This window comes from Pleurodeles waltl, chromosome 11 (assembly GCF_031143425.1).
Source record: "Pleurodeles waltl isolate 20211129_DDA chromosome 11, aPleWal1.hap1.20221129, whole genome shotgun sequence".
NCBI classification, from domain to species: domain Eukaryota; kingdom Metazoa; phylum Chordata; class Amphibia; order Caudata; family Salamandridae; genus Pleurodeles; species Pleurodeles waltl.
The window spans coordinates 380,329,040-380,354,599 of record NC_090450.1 but is presented as its reverse complement, the minus strand read 5'-3'; the positions used below and the strand labels follow the sequence as shown (position 1 = coordinate 380,354,599).

General features: G+C 46.8%; 1 protein-coding gene across 2 annotated transcripts in view; it reads left to right on the top strand.

Moving 5' to 3' along the window:
- Positions 1-25,560, top strand: part of YEATS2 (YEATS domain containing 2) — a 1,667,962-nt gene that overhangs the window by 275,814 nt on the left and 1,366,588 nt on the right. For both annotated transcript variants that reach the window (XM_069213699.1, XM_069213698.1), the window contains exon 8: positions 7,442-7,553. In XM_069213699.1, coding sequence (XP_069069800.1) covers positions 7,442-7,553 — 112 coding nt within the window. The remainder of the gene's footprint in view (positions 1-7,441; positions 7,554-25,560) is intronic.

Sequence of the window (25,560 nt, the reverse complement as noted above, 5' to 3'; positions counted from 1 at the left end):
TCTGATGGATACAACTACCTGTGGATTCCTCACCTAAAGAATTTTCCCCACGTGCCAGCTCTCAGCGGATATTTTCTTCCAGCTCTGCACGTCGACGATGACGTCACAATTGCTCGACTCCACGCGGCGCCATATGACGTCATCCAGGCAATAAGAAGCCCTCGTCGACATGCAGACATCAGTTCCCTTTTTTCCGTGCCTTCAAGTAACGTTTTTTCTTCGAGGCTACCAGGGAGCTACAGTTTCACTTCGGTGTATCTATGTCACAACCGAGGAAGTCGGGTTTTAAACCCTGTAAACAGTGTGGAGGTCGCATGTCGATCACGGACCCGCATGAGAATTGCTTATGGTGCCCTAGTTCCGACCATGAGGTCGAGTCATGCGGTTCATGCCAACACATGAATCCGTAGGCCCTGAAAGAACAAGAGGCTAAATTGTTTCTTGCTCGTTCTAAGAAGAGGAAGGAGAAGCATCATCGTAGAGAGTCTTCTTCAAGATCATCGAAGACTCATCGGTGCGATAGGTACTCTCGACGTCAACATGGCTCACAGCACCGATCGAGCAGAGAACGCTCCCGCTGACGTGGGAGATCAGCCCGACTGTCTCGCCTCCACCTCAGACGACTCCAGCTTTTCCGACGACTCCACTGTCGGTGTATGAAGTGAATCCACATCAGGAGCCGAGGGCTTCTCTGGAGCAGGGGAAGCCTGGGCCGTCATCGGCTTCACCTCCGGCACTGGTTCCTCAAGGTTGTTCAGCTTTCTTGGCGCCGAGCACGGACCCCGCAGCATTTCTGAATGCTATGTTTAATGTTTTTGCCACCATGGTGCCTGGTGGTGGGCATCCGGGTCAGTCGGGTCCTTTGGCCTTTGACTTGGGTGCTCCGGCTCCTTACAAACCGACACCCTTTATGCCCTTTCTTTCTTCTGGAGGAACTGCTTCGGCGCTGATGCCTTTGACGTCGCCCAGAAGGCCGGTGACGCTGACGACGTCCACTGTTCCGGCGATTGGAACATTGTGGAGATAGAAGAGGCGGTGCCGAAGAACCACCACAAGGGGTTAAGACCCTCAAGCCTCTAGTGAATCTCATAAGTTGAAAAAAATCAGACTCACAAAATCAGAAGGAGGATTTGGCATAAATGCTTGCCATCCACAGACAGAACTCAGAGAGAATCCTACGGAGCCCTCGAAGCGGTGTCCGGTGGAGCAAATGGCTCAAAAAAGCATGAGTAATCGATATAAGGGAATGCGAAAAATGCTGCATCCCATTCAAGGCTGTCGACGCACAAACGAGCCATCAAAAGCGCACAGCCAGAGAGGGCTGCGAAAGAGGCTTCGACATTGATGTTGAAAAGAAAACACATCACAACAGGCCCAGAAGACCAGGAGTCCAAAATGGAGAATAAACAGTAGAGGCTCAAGGCAGAAATGGCTGCACTCACCCAAAAGAAGGAGTTTGACGAAAGTCTTAAAGCCTTCACAGTACCTCCGAAAACGTTAACGTCAAAAGAACTCACTGAGCAGGAGGTGGAGGATATCCCCCCTCCCTAACTTCTGAGCCTCAAGAAAAGGAAGAGTACATATATCATGAGAAGAAGAAAGACCTTGAATATTTTCAGCCGTCAGAAGAAGGAGAGTCTGGGTAAAGTCAGTGGGGAAGACCTGGAAGGGGATTCTCTCAAAAAAGGAGGTTGACTTCTATTTAGCAAAACCATTGCTACCAGATGACATAGGAATGTACAATCTGGTAATATAAAAAGAAACTGATAAATTCAATGTCTAATTAGAGGAAGACCAACCACATTCTTGCTTCCTCCTAGAACCACTGCTACCTACCCAAATGAAGAATCAGTGTCTGCCCATACTTCTTAGTGTATTGGACTAGTGCAAGAAAGCATTTGAGCCACTAACAGTACTCCCAGAACTGAGAAGAAATACAAGTTGTCCTCTAAGGATCCACCTTACATAAAGGGAATGATTCCAGCAGACTCATTCATCAGGCAAAACCTAGGAAAAGAGCAAATGTTCCCTCAAAGACGGGACCACTCCCAGACAAAGAGAGTAAGAAAATGGAGCTCATGGGGAGAACCATGGAACGCAGTGCAGAGAACCGATGGCACATTGCTAATTCAAATGCTCTTTTATATAGAGACACTCATTAACACTGGGATGATATGAGAGTTGATGAAGCACCTCCCTGAATAATATAAAAAGAGAGCGGCACAGCTGGTTGATAGTGGCAGGAACATTCCAAATACCTACCTAAAATCTGCCTTAGATGCTGAAAATACATCTAGCTGCCAGCTCATGATGGAGGTTACATTTAGAATATGCTCTTGCTTAAGAATTTCTGGGTTCAAACCAGAAGTTCAGGCAAACATAATGAACACGCCTTTCAATGGCCAGCAATTATTTGGGAACCAAGTTGATGATTGCTTAGACCAATTAAATCCAGACAACGAGACTGCAAAATCTATGGGAGCATTGCAGTTTCGAGGTGATCTTAGGAGGGGCTCCTTTCCATCAAAAACACCAGTCTCAAGAGATACCTTTCAGATGGGGAGTACTCACCAAGGCTTCCAATGGAGCACACAGTCAGTACCTTTGCAACAAAGCTGGCAGTACCAACAACAAGGGAGGAATACATTTAGGGGTAGAGCTAGAATCTGAGATCAGTCAGGAAGAGGAAGCTCAACACCAGCAAATAAGCGACCGCAGAGCAGCACCAAACATGAAGGCAACAAACCCGAACATTATCAAAACAAAAGTAGAACACAATTCACCGGTAGGTGGAAGAATTACATTTTTTTCTCCAGGAGTGGAGGAAAATAACTTCAAACAAAAATGGTCCTAATTACAATAAAACATGGATATTGCATAGAATTAGTAAAATTTCCACTAGCAAGGAGACCAAAGAAAAGGATTCATTCCAAGGAGGAAATTAATCGCCTCCTAAAGGAAGACAATTGTTAGGCAAGCAAGCTGCAGGAAGGGTACCAAAGCAAGATATCAATAAGGGAAATTACTCAACATATTTCCTAATTCCAAAGGTGGACGGCTCCTTGCATCCAATTCCAGACCTCAGATACATCAACAAAATCATAATTCTCAAACATTCAAAATGACAACCTTACAGGAAGGTATCCTTTAACTTCAAAAAGAGGATTACATGGCAACTATAGACTTACAGGATGCTTACTTGCACATCCCAGTGAACGCATAACACAAAAAATATCTAAGGTTTGTAGTTGACAACAGACACTACCAATTCAGAGTCCTGGCTATTGGGATAAAATCGGCATCAAGAGTGTTGACAGAATGTTTAACAGTGGCTGCAGCACACCTCAGAAGGAGAGGGATTCACGTGTATCCTTACTTAGATGAGTGGTTGGTGAGAGCATACCCTTATCAAAAATGCAAACAGGACATTTCAAATGTGAAACACTACATACACTAGAGTTTTCCTTAAACATAGAGAAGTCATCGACAGAACCAGAACAGTTGTTTTTGGGAGCAAGACTGATTTCTATTCAAGCAAAGGCATTCTCCAGTTTGAAGAGGACTCAGTCCCTGTTGGAAGAAACTCTCAGTACTCTGTTAACGGAAGGTGTAAGCTCTGACAGCAAGGCTGGTGGGGAAATCATTAGGGAAAAATGTATCTTGCATTCCTTTAATCCCATATGTGAAACTACATATGAGATCAATCCAAGAATGGCTTCAGAATCCGTGGTCTCAAGCAACGGGGATTTGGGATGATCTAGTGGTTGCCACACAGAAGGTTCAGGAAGAAATGGCGTGGTTCAACAGGGAACACATTACTCTGGGAAGAATATTTCTGCAAACAACTCCTACAGTGACCATAACAGATTCCTCACATATGGGATGGGGAGCTCATATGGCCTCTCTAAAGATAAGAGGGATATGGAACATTCTGGTCCTAGTGTAACACATAAATTGTCTTGAACAAAAGACTGTTTGGTTAGCCATGAAAGCTTTTCAGAAACACCTTCACAAAAAGGTAGTTCTAATTCAGACTGAAAACGCAGCTGTAATGTTCTATATCCACAAACGGGGAGGGACCCAGTCGTCCCCCCCACCCCCGCCCCCCCCCCCAATGTTGTCTCAACAGATCTGGAAATGGGCAATCCAGAGAGACATAGAGATTAAGCAGTTCACTAACCGGGGAAGGAAAATTGCGAGGAAGACAGGTTGAGCAGGTTAGCAACATGCTACACGAATTGGAGTTGAATCAGAAGGTGGAACACAGTATTTTAAAATCATGGAGTACCCCATCAATAGACCTGTTTGCGACCCCTTGGAATGCGAAATGCCAAACTTGGCATCCAAACTACCATACCCCCAATCTCAGGGAAATGCCCTTTCGATAGACTCGTCAGGAACATTTGCTTACGCTTTTCCACCAATTTCCCCATTGCACAGAGTAATCAACAAATGCAAGAGGAGTCACATGATGCTAATTCTAATAGCACTGCAGTGGGAAGACAAATATGGTATTCGGAGCTGATAGTGTTAGTGCAGAGGGATATTCAATGCCTGCCAAAGAGATAAGACTTGTTACTCCTGGGAAAAGAGAATGTTCTACATCCAAAGCCAGAATACTTCAAATTAGCAAAGTGGCTCCTGAAAACTTAGAATTTGGCCTCTTGAAACTACCAAAAGACATTTTAGCGATTTTAAAAGAAGCCAGAAAACCTGTAACCAGGAACTGCTAAATGGCAAAATACAAAAGCTTTACGTTATAGTGTAGAAAAAAACAAATTAATTAAAAAGATTACAAAGGAGAAAACAGTACTGAAATGGTTATCTCCGTTATGGCAAGAAGGACTGACTTACGCTCCTTTAAGAGTTTATCTGGCTTCAATAGTTGCTTATACAAGATGTCAAATGAGAAAAAGGTTTTTTACATCTCTAGTGGTGAAATGATTCCTAGAAGGAGCTAGGAGGATAGCACCACCAAGGAGGGTTCCAGTGCCTAGATGGATTCTAAATGTAGTTCTTACTCAACACATGGATAACCCATTTGAGCCGTTACACAAAGCAACTTTGCAAATATTAACGTTAAAGACCGTTTTTTTAGTGGCGATTACTTCCTTGTGTAGAGTAAATAAGTTACAGGTGCTGACTATTCAAGAACCCTATTGCCAAATACATAATGACAGAATTGTCATTAAAACAGACTCTCATTTCTTACCAAAGGTGGTCTCACAGTTTCATGTTAATCAAACTTTTCTAATACCACGTTTATTTCAAAATGCAAAAAAGCATGCAGAAAGAAGGCTACAAACATTGGATTTAAGACATTGCATCACACATTACACTGAAAGAACTAAACCTTTTAGGAAATCTCAGCAATTGTTTGTTGCTTTCCCAAAAAACTTTAGGGGAAAAGCAGTGTCAAAGAACACTGTTTCAAGCTGGATCGCACAGTTAATTAAATTATGTCACTACAATGCAGTAGAAGCCATACCTAGAGCTCCAGGAGCGCACTCTACACTGAAGAAGGGAACAACAGCAGCTTTTATGTCCAACACACTGTGACAAGAAATCTTCATGGCAGCAACTTGGGCTTCAGTGCATACATTTACAAAACATTATTGTATTGACATACAAATGAGTAAAGAAGACCAGGTAGGACAAAGTGTGTTAAATCATTTATTTTCAAATCCATACCCATCTTCAACCCAGCCACAACAATAAAGGAAAACAGCTTTAAAATCAATGCATAGCCTGTGAATCCAGAACAGATTTACACTGCAAAATAGAACGTTTCTTACCTGTAGGTGTAGTTTTGCAGCTTGAAGATTTTCTGGATTCACATGAGACCCACCCATCTCCACCAAGAAGTTTAAGAAAAGAGAAAAAAACGAGGAAAAAAAAAAAAGTCTGAAGATGGCGAACTGGAGCAGAGACTTCTGGAGGAAGTAGGGCGTCACAAGACAACACCAAATGGTGGTGCCTTAGACAGTCACCATCAAACAAAGGTAGAGAAAGACAATGGCCCAAAACATTTTTTTGAAGAGCAATAGTAGAAAATCTGGATCCAACCTCTAGATGGCGGAATAATGCACTGCATGTGAATCAATAAAATCTTCAAGGTGCAAATCTACACCTACAGGTGAGACACTTTCTGTTTTCCTCCAGGATGTCAAATTATCTGCATGCTGTGTTTACCGCTGCCAAGGTTTGCTGGTGGACAGCCAAGCTATTGCCACCTTTGCTCAACATCATACCTCAACTGAACCCCGCAACACCTTCATCCACCCACCTTGTTGTCTCAGTTCTCGAACTTTTGTATCCGTTTCCTCTCCTGCACTATCTAAGTGGTGAATCCAGCTCTTACACCTCCTGCGTTAAGCACCTAGACATTCAGGACCACTCTGCACCTGGGCCATATGAGTCAGATAAAGTTGTACTACTTGGCAAACCTTGGTCCAGGGACCCACACCCGATTATCTTCCAGTGTGTTCCCCTGAAGTGACCTACATGTGACCAAATGTCCCAAGTATGTTTTTTGAGGTACAGCGGCTCCTGTTTTCAGCAATAAGGACAGCCAGGACAACTTGGCACCTGGGCCCTACCAGTCAGGTAAAGTTGCACTGCCTGCTGAACCCTGATCCTGGGACCCGCATCAGCTTAACCACAAGTGGTTTCCACTGGACTCTACATGCAAGTGACCAATTGACACTAGCTGTTTTCTCGTTTGACCCAAATGTTGAAGTTTAACAGTAGTGAACTACACTGGTTCAATTTACATTTGAGAATCCATAACTCTGGTTATACAAATTTGATTGTTTGTTTTGGTGTCAACATTTCTAGAAAAATCTGCTCTGTTTTTATAAACTGGTGTCAGATTGCTTTCAAAACAAGTCAATTACTTATCGTCCATGTTGGTGCTCTGAAATGCTTAACACGTTCCTGTAGTAAAGCCTGACTTCTCTGTGCCACACTACCTGGTCTCAGCTAGGGATTTATTAATGTGAACCCAAAGGACCTAGTTTAGGACATTGTGAGAGTATTGCATAGTGAGACCATGGCATAGATATATCTAACCAACCTCACTGCATATTACTTCACTTTCCTGCACCACGGCAGTGGACCCCATGTTGACCAGGGCAGACCAGGGATATCAACTTGGTCACATAAGCATTAAAGGACCCGGGCGAGTCTCCCCACCAGTCTGAGAGTTACCGCAAGCCTGCTCAATGGCAGTATCAGGCAGACGGCGGAGCTGAAAGGTGGTACTTAGGCAGTGGGCTTCCTGGCCACACCCCCAATTGATGTACTTTATAGGCTTTTGATTAACCAAACATGGATGCATTTTCTTTTCAATCTGTAATAAAATACATAGCTTTAGGTATTTTTGAATGTTTTAAAATCCTGAATCTGTAATTTAAGTGTTTACGCATGTTCTCTTTTTTAGCGAACCTCCTTTTCATCTTACTAGACGGGGCTGGGGAGAGTTTCCTGTAAGAGTGCAGATTCACTTTAAGGACAGCCAGAACAAGAGAGTTGACATCATACATAATTTGAAGGTAAGAATTAAATTTATAAGCCTCAAACGGTAAAGTGCCTCAGTGCTTGATCTGGGACCAGGCCGTTTGCAAGGGTAAAAGCACTATTTACGGTTTGGTGTTTTCTAAGGTATCTATTATAAAACTGCAAGCTTTGGCTTGCATTTGTTTTGTAATGATTAGATCTGCAAATCAACCTTTTTTTTCATTGTATTTTATTGGTAGTAGGAAAAAAGACATAGCTATGAATAGGAGTACAAATACATCATCATACATTCAAAAATGCATCTGATAGAGACTTCTAGTCACAGATTCCTTAAATTTTCCCCAGGCGTCCGACTGGATCTGGAGTTTTTTCTTCGAGCAATACCCTTGCGTGTTGGTAGGTGGTGTCGGTCGAGTCCGCGGGCATCGTTGGCGTCGTAGTCATCTTGATGACGTCGGGAGTAGTACATAGACGCCGCTTCAGCGCAGTGATGTCCGTTCTTTTCTTTCCGCGCCACGCGCGGATCTGGCAAGACCTACCCTGATGTCTTTTTGACCGATTTCAACTGTGTTGTCGAGTTTTCAAGTGAGTTTTTGGTGCATCGAGGATGTCACTGAAGACCAGGTTCAAGCTGTGGGAGGCCTGCCACTGTATGATGTCGGTGACTGATCCGCATCAGGTTTGTCTGTAGTGTCTCGAGCGAGACCAAAAACCTGAAGTCGTACTCAAAGTGCCTGGCAACGCACCCGAAGGCCTTGAGGCAGCAGTCCCTCAAGCTCATGGCGGCCTGGTGCTCGATTCCGCTTAGGTCCCGGTCTCCCTCGAGAGGAAGGCCTCGAGACTGTTCGAGGAGCCATCGCCACTCATCTTCCTCAAAATCTTCGGGTGCAGGTAAGCAGTCATTGAAGCGGTCTCATCACACTTCGACTTGTCCCCGCCGCTTGTCTGACGTGCCTGCTTCTGGGTCCACTCAGTGCTTCCTCGAGTTTCTGGGAGCCGGAGCGACCCCCGACCAGCTTTAGGAATTCTATGAGGCCATGCGCCTCATCTTTGGGCGGACCGACCCTGATACTGCACCTTTGGGCCCAAGGGGTTCGGTTGAGTGGCCTTCGGGTTCCACGCCGGTGGCTTCGGCCACTGAGGTCCGCATCTTCGCTGGTTGCACCACTGAGACCTTCCCCCGGCGCCGGGTCGATTTGTCAACGCTCCCGATGAGTCGGAGCAGCGTCGGCCGCCGCCGCCTCAGCCTTCGATGGGGCACACTTACCCCAGGTTGGATTAGGACCTTTTTTCCTATGGGTACGAATTCGGGGAAGGATTGGAGGGGTCCCTGGACCCTTATGAATACCTGGATGACCCATCTTTGGACTGGGCACAGGGATTGGGCAACGCCAGTGGACTGGACACTTCTCCAGACGCTGGCATGCTGTCTCCTCCTACCGTGACGGAGGGAGCGATTTATGGTATGGTGGTCAGTAGGGCAGCCGAGGTTTTTGGCCTTGAGCTACCTACTGTAGAGGTCAGGTCCAACTTCCTCATGGAAGTGCTTCAGCCAGGGGCTTCCACATCTGAGCCTCTCTTAACTTTCAATGAAGCCCTCCCCGATGTCCTTTTGGGTACATTGTCCAAACCAACACAGGTTCTCCTGTGAATAGGACTTTCACACGCCATCGGCCCGCTCTGAATGTCCCTAAATTCTTCTTCCAACACCCCGCGCCTGAGAGTCTTGTCATCCAGGCTTCCTCTTATTCAGGCGCATTCTCTTCCGCACCCCCGGATAGGGAATAAAAAAGACTGGAACATTTTAGGAAGAAGTTGTTTTCGTTCGATGGCATCTGTCGCTGTAGATACGCATGTTCTGCAATAGCTCGCCATCTGGTGTTGGGCCGGAGTGTTACAAGTTGTTTTTCTTCGAAGAAGTCTTTCGAGTCACGGGACCGAGTGACTCCTCCTTTTGTCTCCATTGCGCATGGGCGTCGACTCCATCTTCGATTGTTTTTTTTCCGCCATCGGGTTCGGACGTGTTCCTGTCGCTCCGAGTTTCGGAACAGAAAAAATAGTTAATTTCGGAAGATTTTCGTCGGTATTGTTGCGTTCGGGATCGGCGTACTTACATTCAACACCGCATCGAAGATCGAAGAGCTCCGGTGCCCTTCGGGGTAGTTTTTCGATCCTCCGTCGGGGCCTGGTCGGCCCGACCGCGTGCTGAGGAACGCCGATGGAACGGACCCCTTTCCGTTTCTGCCCCAAATGCCACAATAAATACCCCTACACAGACCAACACTTGGTCTGCAACCTGTGCCTGTCACCTGAGCACAGCGAAGACACCTGCGAGGCCTGTCGTGCGTTCCGGTCCCGAAAAACACTCCGAGACCGTCGAGCCAGAAGACTTCAAATGGCGTCCGCACCGACAGCCCGACGGGAGTTCGAGGAACAGGAAGAGGAAGGTACCTTCTCGATCCAAGACTCAGACTCCGAAGGATTCGACGATACACAAACCGTGAGTAAGACGTCGAAAACCACACAAAGAAACATTTACAAGGCCCAGGGGACGCCACTGCCACCAGGCCATGGCTCAACCCATAAAATCGGTGACCGACCGTCGGCACCGAAAAAGGCCCAAACGGTGCCGAGATCGTCCGACTCCGGTCAAGACACCGGCACGCAGCCTTCTCGGGACCGAGAAAGTGCTGGAGACAAGCCTCGACACCGAGATGCCGGTGTGGACACGGCTCGACGCCGAGACAGCGGCACCGAAACAGATCGACGCCGAGAGGTTTCGGCCCCGAAAAGAAAAAAAGTCACCTCGGAGCCGAAAAAACACGCAGACAAAGTTTCCACGCCGAAACAAACTGCAAGCGACCCAGCTTCAGGCTCTTATACAGAAGAGCACTCGCTAACCTCCCAAATGCAGAAGCATAGGTTTGAGGAAGAGCTACAAGCAACTGATGCGGACCATACGCAAAAGCGTATCTTCATTCAGCAGGGGACAGGAAAAATAAGCACCCTTCCCCCCATTAGGAGAAAGAGAAGGTTGGAGTTCCAGACGGAACAAGCACCACAACCAAAAGTGGTGAAAAGAGTTACACCACCACCCTCTCCTCCGCCCGTGATTAACGTTTCACCAGCACAAACGCCATCACACTCCCCAGCTCACACCACCATGAGCCAGGGTGACCAAGACCAGGACGCATGGGACCTATACGACGCCCCAGTGTCAGATAACAGCCCAGAGGCATACCCTACAAAACCATCTCCACCAGAAGACAGCACCGCGTACTCTCAGGTGGTGGCTAGAGCAGCACAATTTCACAACGTAAGCCTCCACTCAGAACAGGTCGAGGATGATTTCTTGTTCAACACACTCTCCTCCACCCACAGCTCCTACCAAAGCCTGCCTATGCTCCCTGGTATGCTCCGGCACGCAAAAGACATATTTAAGGACCCGGTCAAAAGTAGGGCAATCACACCAAGGGTGGAAAAAAAGTATAAGCCGCCTCCTACGGACCCGGCTTTCATCACAACACAGCTGCCACCAGACTCTGTTGTTGTAGGAGCAGCTAGGAAAAGGGCCAACTCTCACACATCTGGAGATGCACCACCCCCAGATAAAGAAAGCCGCAAGTTTGATGCAGCTGGTAAACGAGTCGCAGCACAAGCTGCAAACCAGTGGCGCATCGCGAACTCCCAGGCACTACTTGCGCGCTATGACAGAGCCCACTGGGACGAGATGCAACATCTCATTGAACATCTGCCCAAAGACTTCCAAAATAGGGCAAAACAAGTGGTTGAGGAGGGACAGGCCATCTCCAACAACCAGATCCGCTCCTCCATGGACGCTGCAGATACAGCTGCACGGACAATTAATACATCTGTAACTATCAGAAGGCATGCATGGCTCCGAACGTCTGGATTTAAACCAGAGATTCAACAAGCAGTTCTCAATATGCCTTTTAATGAAAAAGAACTGTTCGGTCCAGAAGTGGACACAGCGATTGAGAAACTCAAAAAAGATACGGACACTGCCAAAGCCATGGGCGCACTCTACTCCCCGCAGAGCAGAGGGAATTACAGCTCATTCCGTAAAACGCCCTTTCGAGGGGGGTTTCGGGGTCAAAGCACACAAGCCAGCACCTCACAAGCCACACCGTCCAGTTACCAAGGACAGTATAGAGGAGGTTTTCGGGGACAATATAGAGGAGGGCAATTCCCTAGAAATAGAGGAAGATTCCAAAGCCCCAAAACCCCTACTACTAAACAGTGACTCACATGTCACTCACCCCCTCCACACAACACCAGTGGGGGGACGAATAGGTCATTATTACACAGCATGGGAAAAAATCACTACAGACACTTGGGTTCTAGCAATTATCCAACATGGTTACTGCATAGAATTTCTACAGTTCCCTCCAAACATACCACCAAAAGCACAAAATTTAACAACACACCATTCCAATCTCCTAGAGATAGAAGTGCAGGCACTATTGCAAAAGAATGCAATCGAATTAGTGCCAAACACACAAATAAACACAGGAGTTTACTCACTGTACTTTCTGATACCAAAGAAGGACAAAACACTGAGACCAATCCTAGACCTCAGAGTAGTCAACACTTTCATCAAATCAGACCACTTCCACATGGTCACACTACAAGAAGTATTGCCATTGCTAAAGCTGCACGACTACATGGCAACTTTAGACCTCAAGGATGCTTATTTCCATATACCAATACACCCATCGCACAGAAAATACCTAAGGTTTGTATTCAAAGGAATACATTACCAATTCAAGGTACTGCCTTTCGGATTAACAACCGCACCAAGAGTCTTTACCAAATGTCTAGCGGTAGTCGCTGCACACATCAGAAGGCAGCAAATACATGTGTTCCCATATCTAGACGACTGGCTAATCAAGGCCCATTCGTTAATAGAGTGCTCAAATCACACAAATCATATCATACAAACCCTCTTCAAACTAGGGTTCACCGTCAATTTCACAAAATCAAAAATTCTGCCACGCAAGGTACAACAATACCTGGGAGCCATAATAGACACATCAAAAGGAGTAGCCACTCCAAGTCCACAAAGAATTCAAAATTTCAACACCATCATACAACGCATGTATCCAACACAAAAAATACAAGCAAAGATGGTATTACAACTCCTAGGCATGATGTCATCATGCATAGCCATTGTCCCAAACGCAAGACTGCACATGAGGCCCTTACAACAATGCCTAGCATCACAGTGGTCTCAAGCACAGGGTCACCTTCTAGATCTGGTGTTAATAGACCGCCAAACTTACCTCTCGCTTCTGTGGTGGAACAACATAAATTTAAACAAGGGGCGGCCTTTCCAAGACCCAGTGCCACAATACGTAATAACAACAGATGCTTCCATGACAGGGTGGGGAGCACACCTCGATCAACACAGCATACAAGGACAATGGAACGTACATCAAACAAAACTGCATATCAATCACCTAGAACTTCTTGCAGTTTTTCAAGCACTAAAAGCTTTCCAACCAATAATAGTTCACAAATACATTCTCGTCAAAACAGACAACATGACAACAATGTATTATCTAAACAAGCAGGGAGGGACGCACTCCACGCAGTTAAGCCTGTTAGCACAAAAAATTTGGCATTGGGCAATTCACAACCAAATTCGCCTAATTGCACAGTTTATACCAGGGATACAAAATCAACTCGCAGACAATCTCTCTCGAGATCACCAACAGGTCCACGAATGGGAAATTCACCCCCAAATACTGAACACTTATTTCAAACTCTGGGGAACACCTCAGATAGACTTGTTTGCGACAAGGGAGAACGCAAAATGCCAAAACTTCGCATCCAGATACCCACACAAACAATCCCAAGGCAATGCCCTATGGATGAACTGGTCAGGGATATTTGCTTACGCTTTTCCTCCTCTCCCTCTCCTTCCTTACCTGGTAAACAAACTCAGTCAAAGCAAACTCAAACTCATATTGATAGCACCAACTTGGGCAAGGCAACCCTGGTACACAACGCTGCTAGACCTATCAGTGGTACCCTGCATCAAATTGCCCAACAGGCCAGATCTGTTGACACAGCACAACCAAAAGATCAGACACCCAGATCCAGCATCGCTGAATCTAGCAATCTGGCTCCTGAAATCCTAGAATTCGGGCACTTACAACTTACCCAAGAATGTATGGAAGTCATAAAACAAGCAAGAAGGCCATCCACCAGGCACTGCTATGCAAGTAAATGGAAGAGGTTTGTTTGCTACTGCCATATTAATCAAATACAACCATTACACACAACTCCAGAACATGTAGTGGGTTACTTGCTTCACTTACAAAAATCTAACCTAGCTTTCTCTTCCATTAAGATTCACCTTGCAGCAATATCTGCATACCTGCAGACTACCTATTCAACTTCCCTATATAAAATACCAGTCATTAAAGCATTCATGGAGGGCCTTAGGAGAATTATACCACCAAGAACACTACCTGTTCCTTCATGGAACCTAAATGTTGTCCTAACTAGACTTATGGGTCCACCATTTGAACCCATGCACTCCTGCGACATACAGTTCCTAACCTGGAAGGTGGCATTTCTCATCGCCATTACTTCCCTGAGAAGAGTAAGCGAGATTCAGGCGTTTACTATACAGGAACCTTTTATACAACTACACAAAAATAAAGTCGTCCTAAGGACCAATCCTAAATTTTTGCCAAAGGTTATTTCACCGTTCCATCTAAATCAAACAGTGGAACTTCCGGTGTTCTTTCCACAGCCAGATACCGTAGCCGAAAGGGCACTACATACATTAGATGTCAAAAGAGCATTAATGTATTACATTGACAGAACAAAAAACATCAGAAAGACTAAACAACTCTTTATTGCATTTCAAAAACCTCATGCAGGAAACCCAATTTCAAAACAAGGTATAGCCAGATGGATAGTTAAATGCATCCAAATCTGCTACCTTAAAGCTAAACGACAGCTGCCCATTACACCAAAGGCACACTCAACCAGAAAGAAAGGTGCTACCATGGCCTTTCTAGGAAACATCCCAATGCAAGAAATATGTAAGGCAGCCACATGGTCTACGCCTCACACATTCACCAAGCACTACTGTGTAGACGTGTTATCCGCACAACAAGCCACAGTAGGTCAAGCTGTATTAAGGACATTATTTCAGACTACTTCCACTCCTACAGGCTGATCCACCGCTTTTGGGGAAATAACTGCTTACTAGTCTATTGCAGAACATGCGTATCTACAGCGACAGATGCCATCGAACTGAAAATGTCACTTACCCAGTGTACATCTGTTCGTGGCATCAGTCGCAGTAGATTCGCATGTGCCCACCCGCCTCCCCGGGAGCCTGTAGCAGTTTGGAAGTTACCTTCAATTATTTATATATGTATCATCTCAACCTTAAATAAGTGCATACTTAGTCACTCCATTGCATGGGCACTATTACTACAATTCAACTCCTACCTCACCCTCTGCGGGGGAAAAACAATCGAAGATGGAGTCGACGCCCATGCGCAATGGAGACAAAAGGAGGAGTCACTCGGTCCCGTGACTCGAAAGACTTCTTCGAAGAAAAACAACTTGTAACACTCCGGCCCAACACCAGATGGCGAGCTATTGCAGAACATGCGAATCTACTGCGACTGATGCCACGAACAGATGTACACTGGGTAAGTGACATTTTCATTCCTCCAGTCTTGTGCTGCTTTCCCACTCTCTGTGGCATACGGTGGCGCATGTCCTGCCGCAGATACCGGAGGAGGCCCATGCTAACGTCTACCAAGCTGTCACCGATGGGAGAAATGCGGCGAAGTTCACGATCCGATGTGGGCTGGACACAACCGACTCTCTGGGCAGGTCAGTGGGTACGACAGTGGCCTTGAGACTCCACACCTGGTTGCATACTTCTGTTTTTTGGGGAATGTCCAACAGTCACTCATGGACATGCCCTTTGATGGCTCCTGTCTCTTTGGAGACAAAGCAGACTCGGCCTTGGAGAGATTCAAGGATTCCCTGGCTAGGCTCGGTCCCTTGGTTTTTTCCCCTAACCCTTGCCCCCAGCAGTCAGCTTTTCGCTCCTTTCGTGGCCACGGAAGTGGCTCCCTGACGCGTCCCTATCCCAGGCTCTGTGCTGCTCAGCCGCTGCATGGCCGGGGATACGGATTCCTACGTGGATGTGGGACAGGGAACCACAGGTCTGCTCAGTCCACCTCTTTCCCCGCTGCAGCCTCCAAACCCTCCTAGTCCGTACGTCCCCTCACTCCCATCCAGTTTGCTGCAGGATTGGCCATCACCTGCCCCACTGGGAATCCACTACGGACAGGTGGGTTTTGCAGATCATTCAAAAGGGCCACTCCCCCCCCCCCCCCAACCCCCCCCCCTATCGAATCTGGCCATACCTCCATCACTCAGCCTATCCTAGACATTCGGGACCTCAACTACTTCCTCAAGAAGGAGACATTCAAACTGCTCACCCTGCCTCAGATTCTATCTGCCTTGGACCCAAGTGACTGAATGGTAGCGTTGGACTTGCAGGACGCTTATTTCCACATCCCCATCCTGCCTGCCCACAGATGTTACCTACGACCTGGTAGGTCACGAGCACTATCAGTTTACCGTGCTCGCCTTTGGCCTTACCAGCACCCCTCGGATGTTCACGCAAGTGATGGCGGTAGTTGAAACTCATCTGCGCAGGTTAGGGATCTCAGTCTTTCCCCTACCTGGATGACCCAGAAAGTTGTCTCCCACCTTCAGATTACGGCAAGCCTCCTGCACACACTGGGGTTCACTATAAACCTGCCAAAGTCACACCTGTTCCCTCTCAGACGCTGCCTTTCATCGGTGCTGTTCTGGATACAGTGCCGTTTCGGGCATATCCTCCCGAGAAGTGAGTACAAGATATTCAGGCTATGATTCCGATCTTTCGGCCTCGGTCTTGGGTTTCGGTGAGACTGACTCTGAGGCTGCTGGGCCTCATGGCCTCCTGCATCCTGCTAGTAACACATGCCAAATGACATATGCAGCCTCTGCAGTGGGACCTGAAGTTCCAGTGGGTGCAGCATCAGGGGAATCTTTACACCATGCTCCAGATCTCGGAGGTGACTGCGAAAGACCTGCAGTGGTGGCTTTTGAATCCACACTGTGTCCACAGAAGATTCCTCTCCCTTCTCCAGCTAGATCTATCTATAGTGACAGATGCGTCGCTTCAGGGTTGGGGTGGCAATATGAGAGAGGCGGAGATCAGAGGCCTCTGGTCTCCGGCGGAGCCTGGGCTCCATAGCAATCTCTGGAGCTCCTGGCGATCAGGCTTGCATTGAAAGCATTTCTTCCCTCTCTCAAAGGGAAGGTAGTGCAGGTGTTCATGGACAATACTACTGCCATTTGGTACTGAAACAAACAGGGCGGAGTAAACTGGACTGTAGAATGCCAACAGGCCTTTGACACCCTGAAACATGCTATGTGCACAGCACCAGTTCTAAAAGATCCAGATTACTCCAAGCAGTTCATTGTGCAGACTGATGCCTCTGAACATGGGATAGGAGCAGTCCTGTCCCAAACAAATGATGCTGGCCTTGACCAGCCTGTTGCTTTCATTAGCAGGAGGTTACTCCCCAGGGAGCAGCGTTGGAGTGCCATTGAGAGGGAGGCCTTTGCTGTGGTCTGGTCCCTGAAGAAGCTGAGACCATACCTCTTTGGTACTCACTTTGTAGTTCAGACTGACCACAGACCTCTCAGATGGCTGATGCAAATGAAAGGTGAAAATCCTGAACTGTTGAGGTGGTCTATATGCCTACTGGGAATGGACTTTATAGTTGAACACAGACCTGGGACTGCCCATGCCAATGCTGATAGCCTATCCAGGTTCTTCCACTTAGAAAATGAAGACTCTCTTGGAAACGTTTAGTCTCATCCTCTTTCATTTGGGGGGGGGGGGGGTAGGGGGGGGGATGTTGTGTAAGGAAATGCCTCCTTGGAATGGTTATCCCCTGGCTTTTTGCCTTTGCTGATGCTAAGTTATGACTTGAAAGTGTGCTGGGACCCTGCTAACCAGGCACCAGCACCAGTGTTATTTCCCTAAACTGTACCTTTGTCTCCACAATTGGCACAACCCTGGCACCCAGGTAAGTCCCTTGTAACTGGTACCCCTGGTACCAAGGGCCCTGATGCCAGGGAAGGTCTCTAAGGGCTGCAGCATGTCTTATGCCACCCTAGGGACCCCTCACTCAGCACATGCACACTGCTTGTGTGTGCTGGTGGGGAAACAAAAGACTAAGTCGACATGGCACTCCCCTCAGAGTGCCATGCCAACCTCACACTGCCTGTGGCATAGGTAAGTCACCCCTCTAGCAGGCCTTACAGCCCTAAGGCAGGGTGCACTATACCACAGGTTAGGGCATAGGTGCATGAGCCCTATGCCCCTACAGTGTCTAAGCAAAACCTTGGACATTGTAAGTGCAGGGTAGCCATAAAAGTATATGGTCTGGGAATTTGTCAAACACGAACTCCACAGCACCATAATGGCTACACTGAAAACTGGGAAGTTTGGTATCAAAGTTATCAGCACAATAAATGTACACTGATGCCAGTGTGCAATTTTTTGTAAAATACACCCAGAGGGCATCTTAGAGATGCCTCCTGAAAACATACCCAACTTCCAGTTTGGGCTGACTAGTTTTTGCCAGCCTGCCACACACCAGACATTTTGCTGGCCACATGGGGAGAGTGCCTTTGTCACTCTGTGGCCAGGAACAAAGCCTGTACTGGGTGGAGGTGCTTCTCACCTCCCCCTGCAGGAACTGTAACACCTGGCGGTGAGCCTCAAAGGCTCACCCCCTTTGTCACAGCGCCACAGGGCATCCCAGCTAGTGAAGATGCCTCCCCCTCCGGCCACTGCCCCCACTTTTGGCGGCAAGGCTGGAGGAGATAATTAGAAAAACAAGGAGGAGTCACCCACCAGTCAGGACAGCCCCTAAGGTGTCCTGAGCTGAGGAGACTCCTACTTTTAGAAATCCTCCATCTTGTGGAAGGAGGATTCCCCCAATAGGATTAGGGATGTGCCCCCCTCCCCACAGGGAGGAGGCACAAAGAGGATATAGTCATCCTCAAGGACAATAGCCATTGACTACTGCCCTCCCAGACCTAAACACACCCCTAAATTCAGTATTTAGGGGCCCCCAGAATTAAGGAAACTAGATTACTGCAACCTTAACAAGAATAAGGACGGCTGACCTGAAGCCCTGCAGTGAAGACGGACACAACAACTGCTTTGGCCCCAGTCCTACCGGCCTGTCTCCCAACTTCGAAGAAATCTGCAACAGCGACGCATCCAACAGGGGCCAGCGACCTCTGAAGCCTCAGAGGTCTGCCCTGCAACCAAGAAACTCCTGTGAACAGCGGCCCTGTTCAACATCCTGCAACTTCTTTGCAACAAAGAAGCAACTTTAAAGGACTTCACGTTTCCTGCAAGAAGCGTGAGACTTTCTACTCTGCACCCGACGCCCCCGGCTCGGCCATGGGAAAACTAACACTACAAGGAGGACTCCCCGGCGACTGCGAGCCCGTGAGTAGCCAGAGTTGACCCCCCTTAGCCCCCACAGCGACGCCTGCAGAGGAAATCCAGAGGCTCCCCCTGACCGCAACTGCCTGTAACAAGGGACCCCACACCTGGAACCATCACTGCACCCACAGCCCCCAGGATCTGAAGGAACCGAACTCCAGTGCAGGAGCGACCCCCAGGCGACCCTCTGCCTAGCCCAGGTGCTGCTACCCCGAGGAGCCCCCTCTGTGTCTGCCTGCATCGTTGAAAAGACCCCCCCGGGTCTCCCCATTGCTTTCAATAGAAAACCCGATGCCTGTTTGCACTCTGCACTCTGCACCCGGCCGCCCCTGTGCAGCTGAGGGTGTACTTTCTGTGCCTGCTTGTGTCCCCCCCCCCAGTGCCCTACAAAACCCCCCTGGTCTGCACTCTGAGGACGCAGGTACTTACCTGCTGGCAGACTGGAACCGGGGCACCGTTATCCATTGAAGCCTATGTGTTTTGGGCACCTCTTTGACCTCTGCACCTGACCGACCCTGAGCTGCTGGTGTGGTAACTTTGGGGTTGCCTTGAACCCCCAACGGTGGGCTACCTTGGACCCAACTTTGAGCCCTCTAAGTGTTTTACTTACCTATGAACTTAACAATTACTTACCTCCCCCAGTAACTGTTGATTTTTGCACAGTGTCCACTTTTAACATAGCTTATTGCCATTTTTGTCAAAACTGTACATGATACTGTGATCATTCAAAGTTCCTAGAATACCTGAGTAAAATACCTTTCATTTAAAGTATTACTTGTAAATCTTGAACCTATGGTTCTTAAAATAAACTAAGAAAATATATTTTTCTATATAAAAACCTATTGACCTGGAGTAAGTCTTTGAGTGTGTGTTCCTCATTTATTTCCTGTGTGTGTACAACAAATGTTTAACACTACCCTCTGATAAGCCTACTGCTCGACCACACTACCACAAAATAGAGCATTAGAATGATCTGTTTTTTGCCACTATCGTACCTCCAAGGGGAACCCTTGGACTCTGTGCACACTATTTCTTACTTTGAAATAGTATGTTCAATGGCATGTGTAGCTGCAGATATACATGCTGTGCATATCCCGCCATCTAGTGTTGGGCTCGGAGTGTTACACGTTGTTTTTCTTCGAAGAAGTCTTTTCGAGTCACGAGATCGAGGGACTCCTCCCCTTTCAGCTCCATTGCGCATGGGCGTCGACTCCATCTTAGATTGTTTTCTTTCCGCCATCGGGTTCGGACGTGTTCCTCTTCGCTCTGTGTTTCGGTTCGGAAAGTTAGTTAATTATCGGAAAATTCGACGGTATTGTTTGCATTCGGTATCGGATTAGTTAACGCAGATCGACACCGACCGCGTGCGTCTTCAAGGCTAATGGAACGGACCCCATTCCGCTTCTGCCCCGAATGCCACAACAAGTATCCTTACACAGATCAACATCTGGTCTGTAATTTGTGTTTGTCCCCCGAACACAAAGAGGATACCTGCGAGGCCTGTCGGGCGTTTCGGTCGAAGAAAACGCTACGGGACCGGAGAGCACGAAGGCTTCAAATGGCGTCGGCGCCGTCAGGACACCACGACATCGAGGAAGAAGAGACTTTCTCCATTGCTGACTCAGACTCGGATGAGCCCGAAACAGAGCAGACGCTGAAAACCGTGAGTAAAACAGCCCCGGCCAAAACTCACGCAAAAATCATGAAGGCCCAGGGGACGCCACCACCGGCAGGCCATGGCTTAACCCGTAAAATTGGTGACCGTCCATCGGCACCGAAAAAGGGCACACGTGTAGAAGTCATACAACTCCGGTCGAGATACTGGCACAGAACATACTCGACACCGGGACCCAGGTTCCGAGCAATCTCGACATCGAGATACCGGCACAAAGATGAGTCGGCACCGAGAGATCGAAACACCGAAACCAAAAAAAGTGGCTTCAGAGCCAAAAAAGACTGTTGAAAAGGTTTTGGTACCGAAACATCCTGCTTCGGAGCCGAAAACAAGCTCCTACACCGAGGAACAAGGCCTTTCTGCACAACTGCAAGGCCATAAATTTGGACAAGAGCTAGAAGCAGGGGAGCCAGATTATACACAAAGACGGCTCTATATTCAAAAGGATACAGGGAAAATAAGAACTCTCCCTCCTATAAGGATGAAAAGGAAACTTGCTTTCCAAGACAAAGACAAACAACCACAGGCAAAGGTGGCAAAACAAGTAACTCCGCCACCTTCACCACACCACTCACCGCAACCATCACCAATTGCTACCCCACCTATGATGCAGTCTCCAACGCACACAGGGATGAGCCTGGATGACCCAGATGCATGGGATCTTTATGATGCCACCTGTATCAGATAATAGTCTCGACTGCTACCCAGCAAGACCATCACCACCTGAAGACAGTACTGCTTACACGCAGGTGGTGTCCAGAGAAGCTGCTTTTCACACTGTCACACTGCACGCTGAACCGATTGAAGATGACTTTTTATTTAATACTTTGTCGTCAACACATAGTCAGTACCAGAGTCTTCCAATGTTATCAGGAATGTTGAAACACGCAAAGCAAGTATTTCAAGAGCCCGTCAAAGGCAGGGCCATCACACCTAGGGTGGAGAAAAAGTACAAGCCTCCCCCTACAGACCCGGTGTACATCACGCAGCAATTGACACCTTTCTCAGTAGTAGTAGTAGACGCAGCACGTAAAAGGGCTAATTCACACACCTCTGGAGATGCACCACCACCCGACAAAGAAAGTCGAAAGTTTGACGCAGCGGGGAAAAGAGTCGCAGCACAAGCAGCCAATCAATGGCGCATTGCCAATTCCTAGGCTTTGTTGTCAAGATATGACAGAGCTCATTGGGATGAAATGCAGCACTTTATAGAACATCTGCCCAAAGAGTTCCAAAAGCGTGCACAACAAGTGGTGGAAGAGGGCCAAAGTATCTGGAATAACCAGATACGATCCGCAATGGATGCAGCAGACACAGCTGCAAGAACTGTGAATACAGCGGTCACTATTCGGAGACACGCACGGCTACGCACCTCCGGATTCGAGCCCGAAATCCAACAGGCTGTACTTAATATGCCTTTTAATGGACAGCAGTTTTTTGGGCCGGAGGTGGACACAGCTATCGAGAAGCTGAAAAAGGACATGGATACGGCCAAGGCCATGGGCGCGCTCTACTCCCCACAGAGCAGAGGCACATTTAGGAAGACACAATTTAGAGGGGGGTTTCAGGCCCAAAACACAGAACCCTCAACCTCACAAACCAGACCCACATACCAGAGCCAGTATCAGAGAGAAGGCTTTCGGGGACAATACAGAGGTGGACAGTTCCCTAAAGCTAGAGGAAAGTTCCAAAGCCCAAAGATCCCTCAAAATAAACAGTGACTTCAGTGTCACAAATCCCCAACATATAACACCAGTGGGGAGGGACTGACAGATTTTTACCAAAACTGGAAAGAAATAACAACAGACTCGTGGGTCCTAGCCATTATCCAACATGGTTATTGCTTAGAATTCCTACAATTACCACCAAATGTGCCTCCAAGAACACACAACGTGTCCAAACAACACATGGATCTATTACAACTAGAGGTCCAAGCGTTGTTGCAAAAAGATGCTATAGAACTAGTACCCAATCATCAGAAAGGAACAGGTGTTTACTCCCTGTATTTTCTAATACCCAAAAAGGACAAAACTCTAAGACCCATCTTAGATCTCAGAACACTAAATCTTTACATCAAATCAGATCACTTTCACATGGTGACACTTTAAGACATAATCCCCTTGCTCAAACAACAAGACTACATGTCAACATTAGATCTCAAGAATGCGTACTTCCATATACCCATACATCATTCGCACAGGAAATACTTAAGGTTTGTAATCCAAGGGGTACATTACCAATTCAAGGTGTTGCCATTCGGGATAACAACAGCACCAAGGGTCTTTACAAAATGCCTTGCTGTAGTGGCAGCCCATATCAGAAGACAGCACATACATGTATTCCCTTACCTGTACGATTGGTTAATCAAGACCAATGCTCAAGAACGGTGTTCTCAACACACAAAATACGTCATAAATACCCTTCACAAACTAGGGTTCTCACTGAACTACCAAAAATCACACTTACAGCCGTGTCAAATACAACAATACTTGGGAGCAACAATCAACACAAAAAAAGGGATTGCCAATCCAAGTCCTACAAACATTCCAAAACGTAATACAAAGCATGCACCCAAACCAAAGGCTCCAGGTAAAATTAGTGATGAAACTACTAGGCATGATGTCATCATGCATAGCCATTGTCCCAAACGCAAGATTACACATGCGGCCCTTACAACGGTGCCTAGCAACACAATGGTCACAAGCACAGGGTCAACTACAAGATCTAGTGTTGATAGACCGCCAAACATACACCTCGCTTCAATGGTGGAATCCTACAAATTTAAACCAAGGGCGGCCTTTCCAAGACCCAGTGCCTCGATACGTGGTCACAACAGACGCTTCCATGGTAGGGTGGGGAGCACACCTCAACCAACACAGCATCCAGGGACAATGGGGCACTCAACAGAAACAACTTCATATAAATCAGTTAGAACTACTAGCAGTGTTTCTAGCGTTGAAAGCATTTCAACCACTAATAGCCCACAAACACATTCTTGTCAAAACAGACACCATGACAACAATGTATTACCTGAACAAACAGGGAGGGACACACTCAACACAATTGTGTCTCTTAGCACAAAAGATTTGGCATTGGGCGATTCACAACCACATTCGCCTAATAGCGCAATACATACTAGGAATTCAAAACCAGTTAGCCGACAATCTCAGTCGGGATCACCACCAGATCCACAAATGGGAAATTCATCCCCAGATACTACAAACTTGCATCCAAAGATGGGGAACACTGCAAATAGACTTATTCGCAACAAAAGAAAATGCAAAATGCCAAAACTTCGCATCCAGGTACCCACAGCCTCACTCCCAAGGCAATGCGTTATGGATGATTTGGTCAGGGATATTTGCTTACGCTTTTCCCCCTCTCCCACTCCTTCCATATCTGGTAAACAAAATGAGTCAAAACAAACTCAAACTAATACTAATAGCACCAACCTGAGCACGACAACCTTGGTACACAACACTACTAGACCTGTCAGTAGTGCCTCATATTAAACTGCCAAACAGACCAGATCTGTTAACTCCACACAAACAACAAATCAGACACCTGAATCCAGCATCGCTCAATCTAGCAATTTGGCTCCTGAAATCTTAGAATTCGGACATCTAGACCTTACACAAGAATGCATGGAGGTCATCAAACAGGCTATGAAACCTACTACAAGACATTGCTACGCAAATAAGGGGAAAAGATTTGTTTATTACTGTCATAATAATCAAATCCAACCATTACACGCATCTGCAAAAAACATTCTAAGCTACCTACTACACTTACAAAAGTCTAAGTTAGCTTTTTCATCCATTAAAATACATCTCACAGCAATTTCGGCCTATCTGCAAATTACACTTTCTACTTCACTATTCAGAATCCCAGTCATAAAAGCATTTATGGAGGGTCTGAAAAGGATTATTCCACCAAGAACACCACCAGTTCCTTTGTGGAACCTCAATATTGTATTAACACGACTCATGGGTCCACCATTTGAACCCATGCACTCTTGTGAGATACAGTATTTAACATGGAAAGTAGCCTTCCTAATAGCTATTACATCTCTCATAAGAGTAAGTGAAATACAAGCCTTTACCATACAAGAACCCTTTATACAAATACACAAACATAAAGTAGTTCTAGGCACAAATCCCAAATTCTTGCCAAAAGTCATATCACCGTTCCACTTAAATCAAACAGTGGAACTCCCAGTGTTCTTTCCAGAACCAGATTCTGTAGCTGAGAGAGCATTACATATATTAGACATAAAAAGAGCACTAATGTACTACATTGATAGAACCAAACAAATTCGCAAAACAAAACAATTGATTGTAGCTTTCCAAAAACCTCATACAGGGAATCCAATATCCAAACAAGGCATTGCCAGATGGATAGTTAAATGTATTCAAACCTGTTATATGAAAGCAAAGAGAGAACTGCCTATTACACCAAAGGCACACTCCACTAGAAAGAAAGGTGCCACCATGGCCTTTCTAGGAAACATACCAATGACATAAATCTGTAAGGCAGCCACATGGTCTACGCCTCATACATTTACTAAACATTACTGCGTGGATGTGTTAACAACACAACAAGCCACAGTAGGACAAGCAGTATTAAGAACATTATTTCAAACAACTTCAACTCCTACAGGCTAAACCACCGCTTTTGGGGAGATAACTGCTTACTAGTCTATGCACAGCATGTGTATCTGCAGCTACACATGCCATCGAACGGAAAATTTCACTTACCCAGTGTACATCTGTTCGTGGCA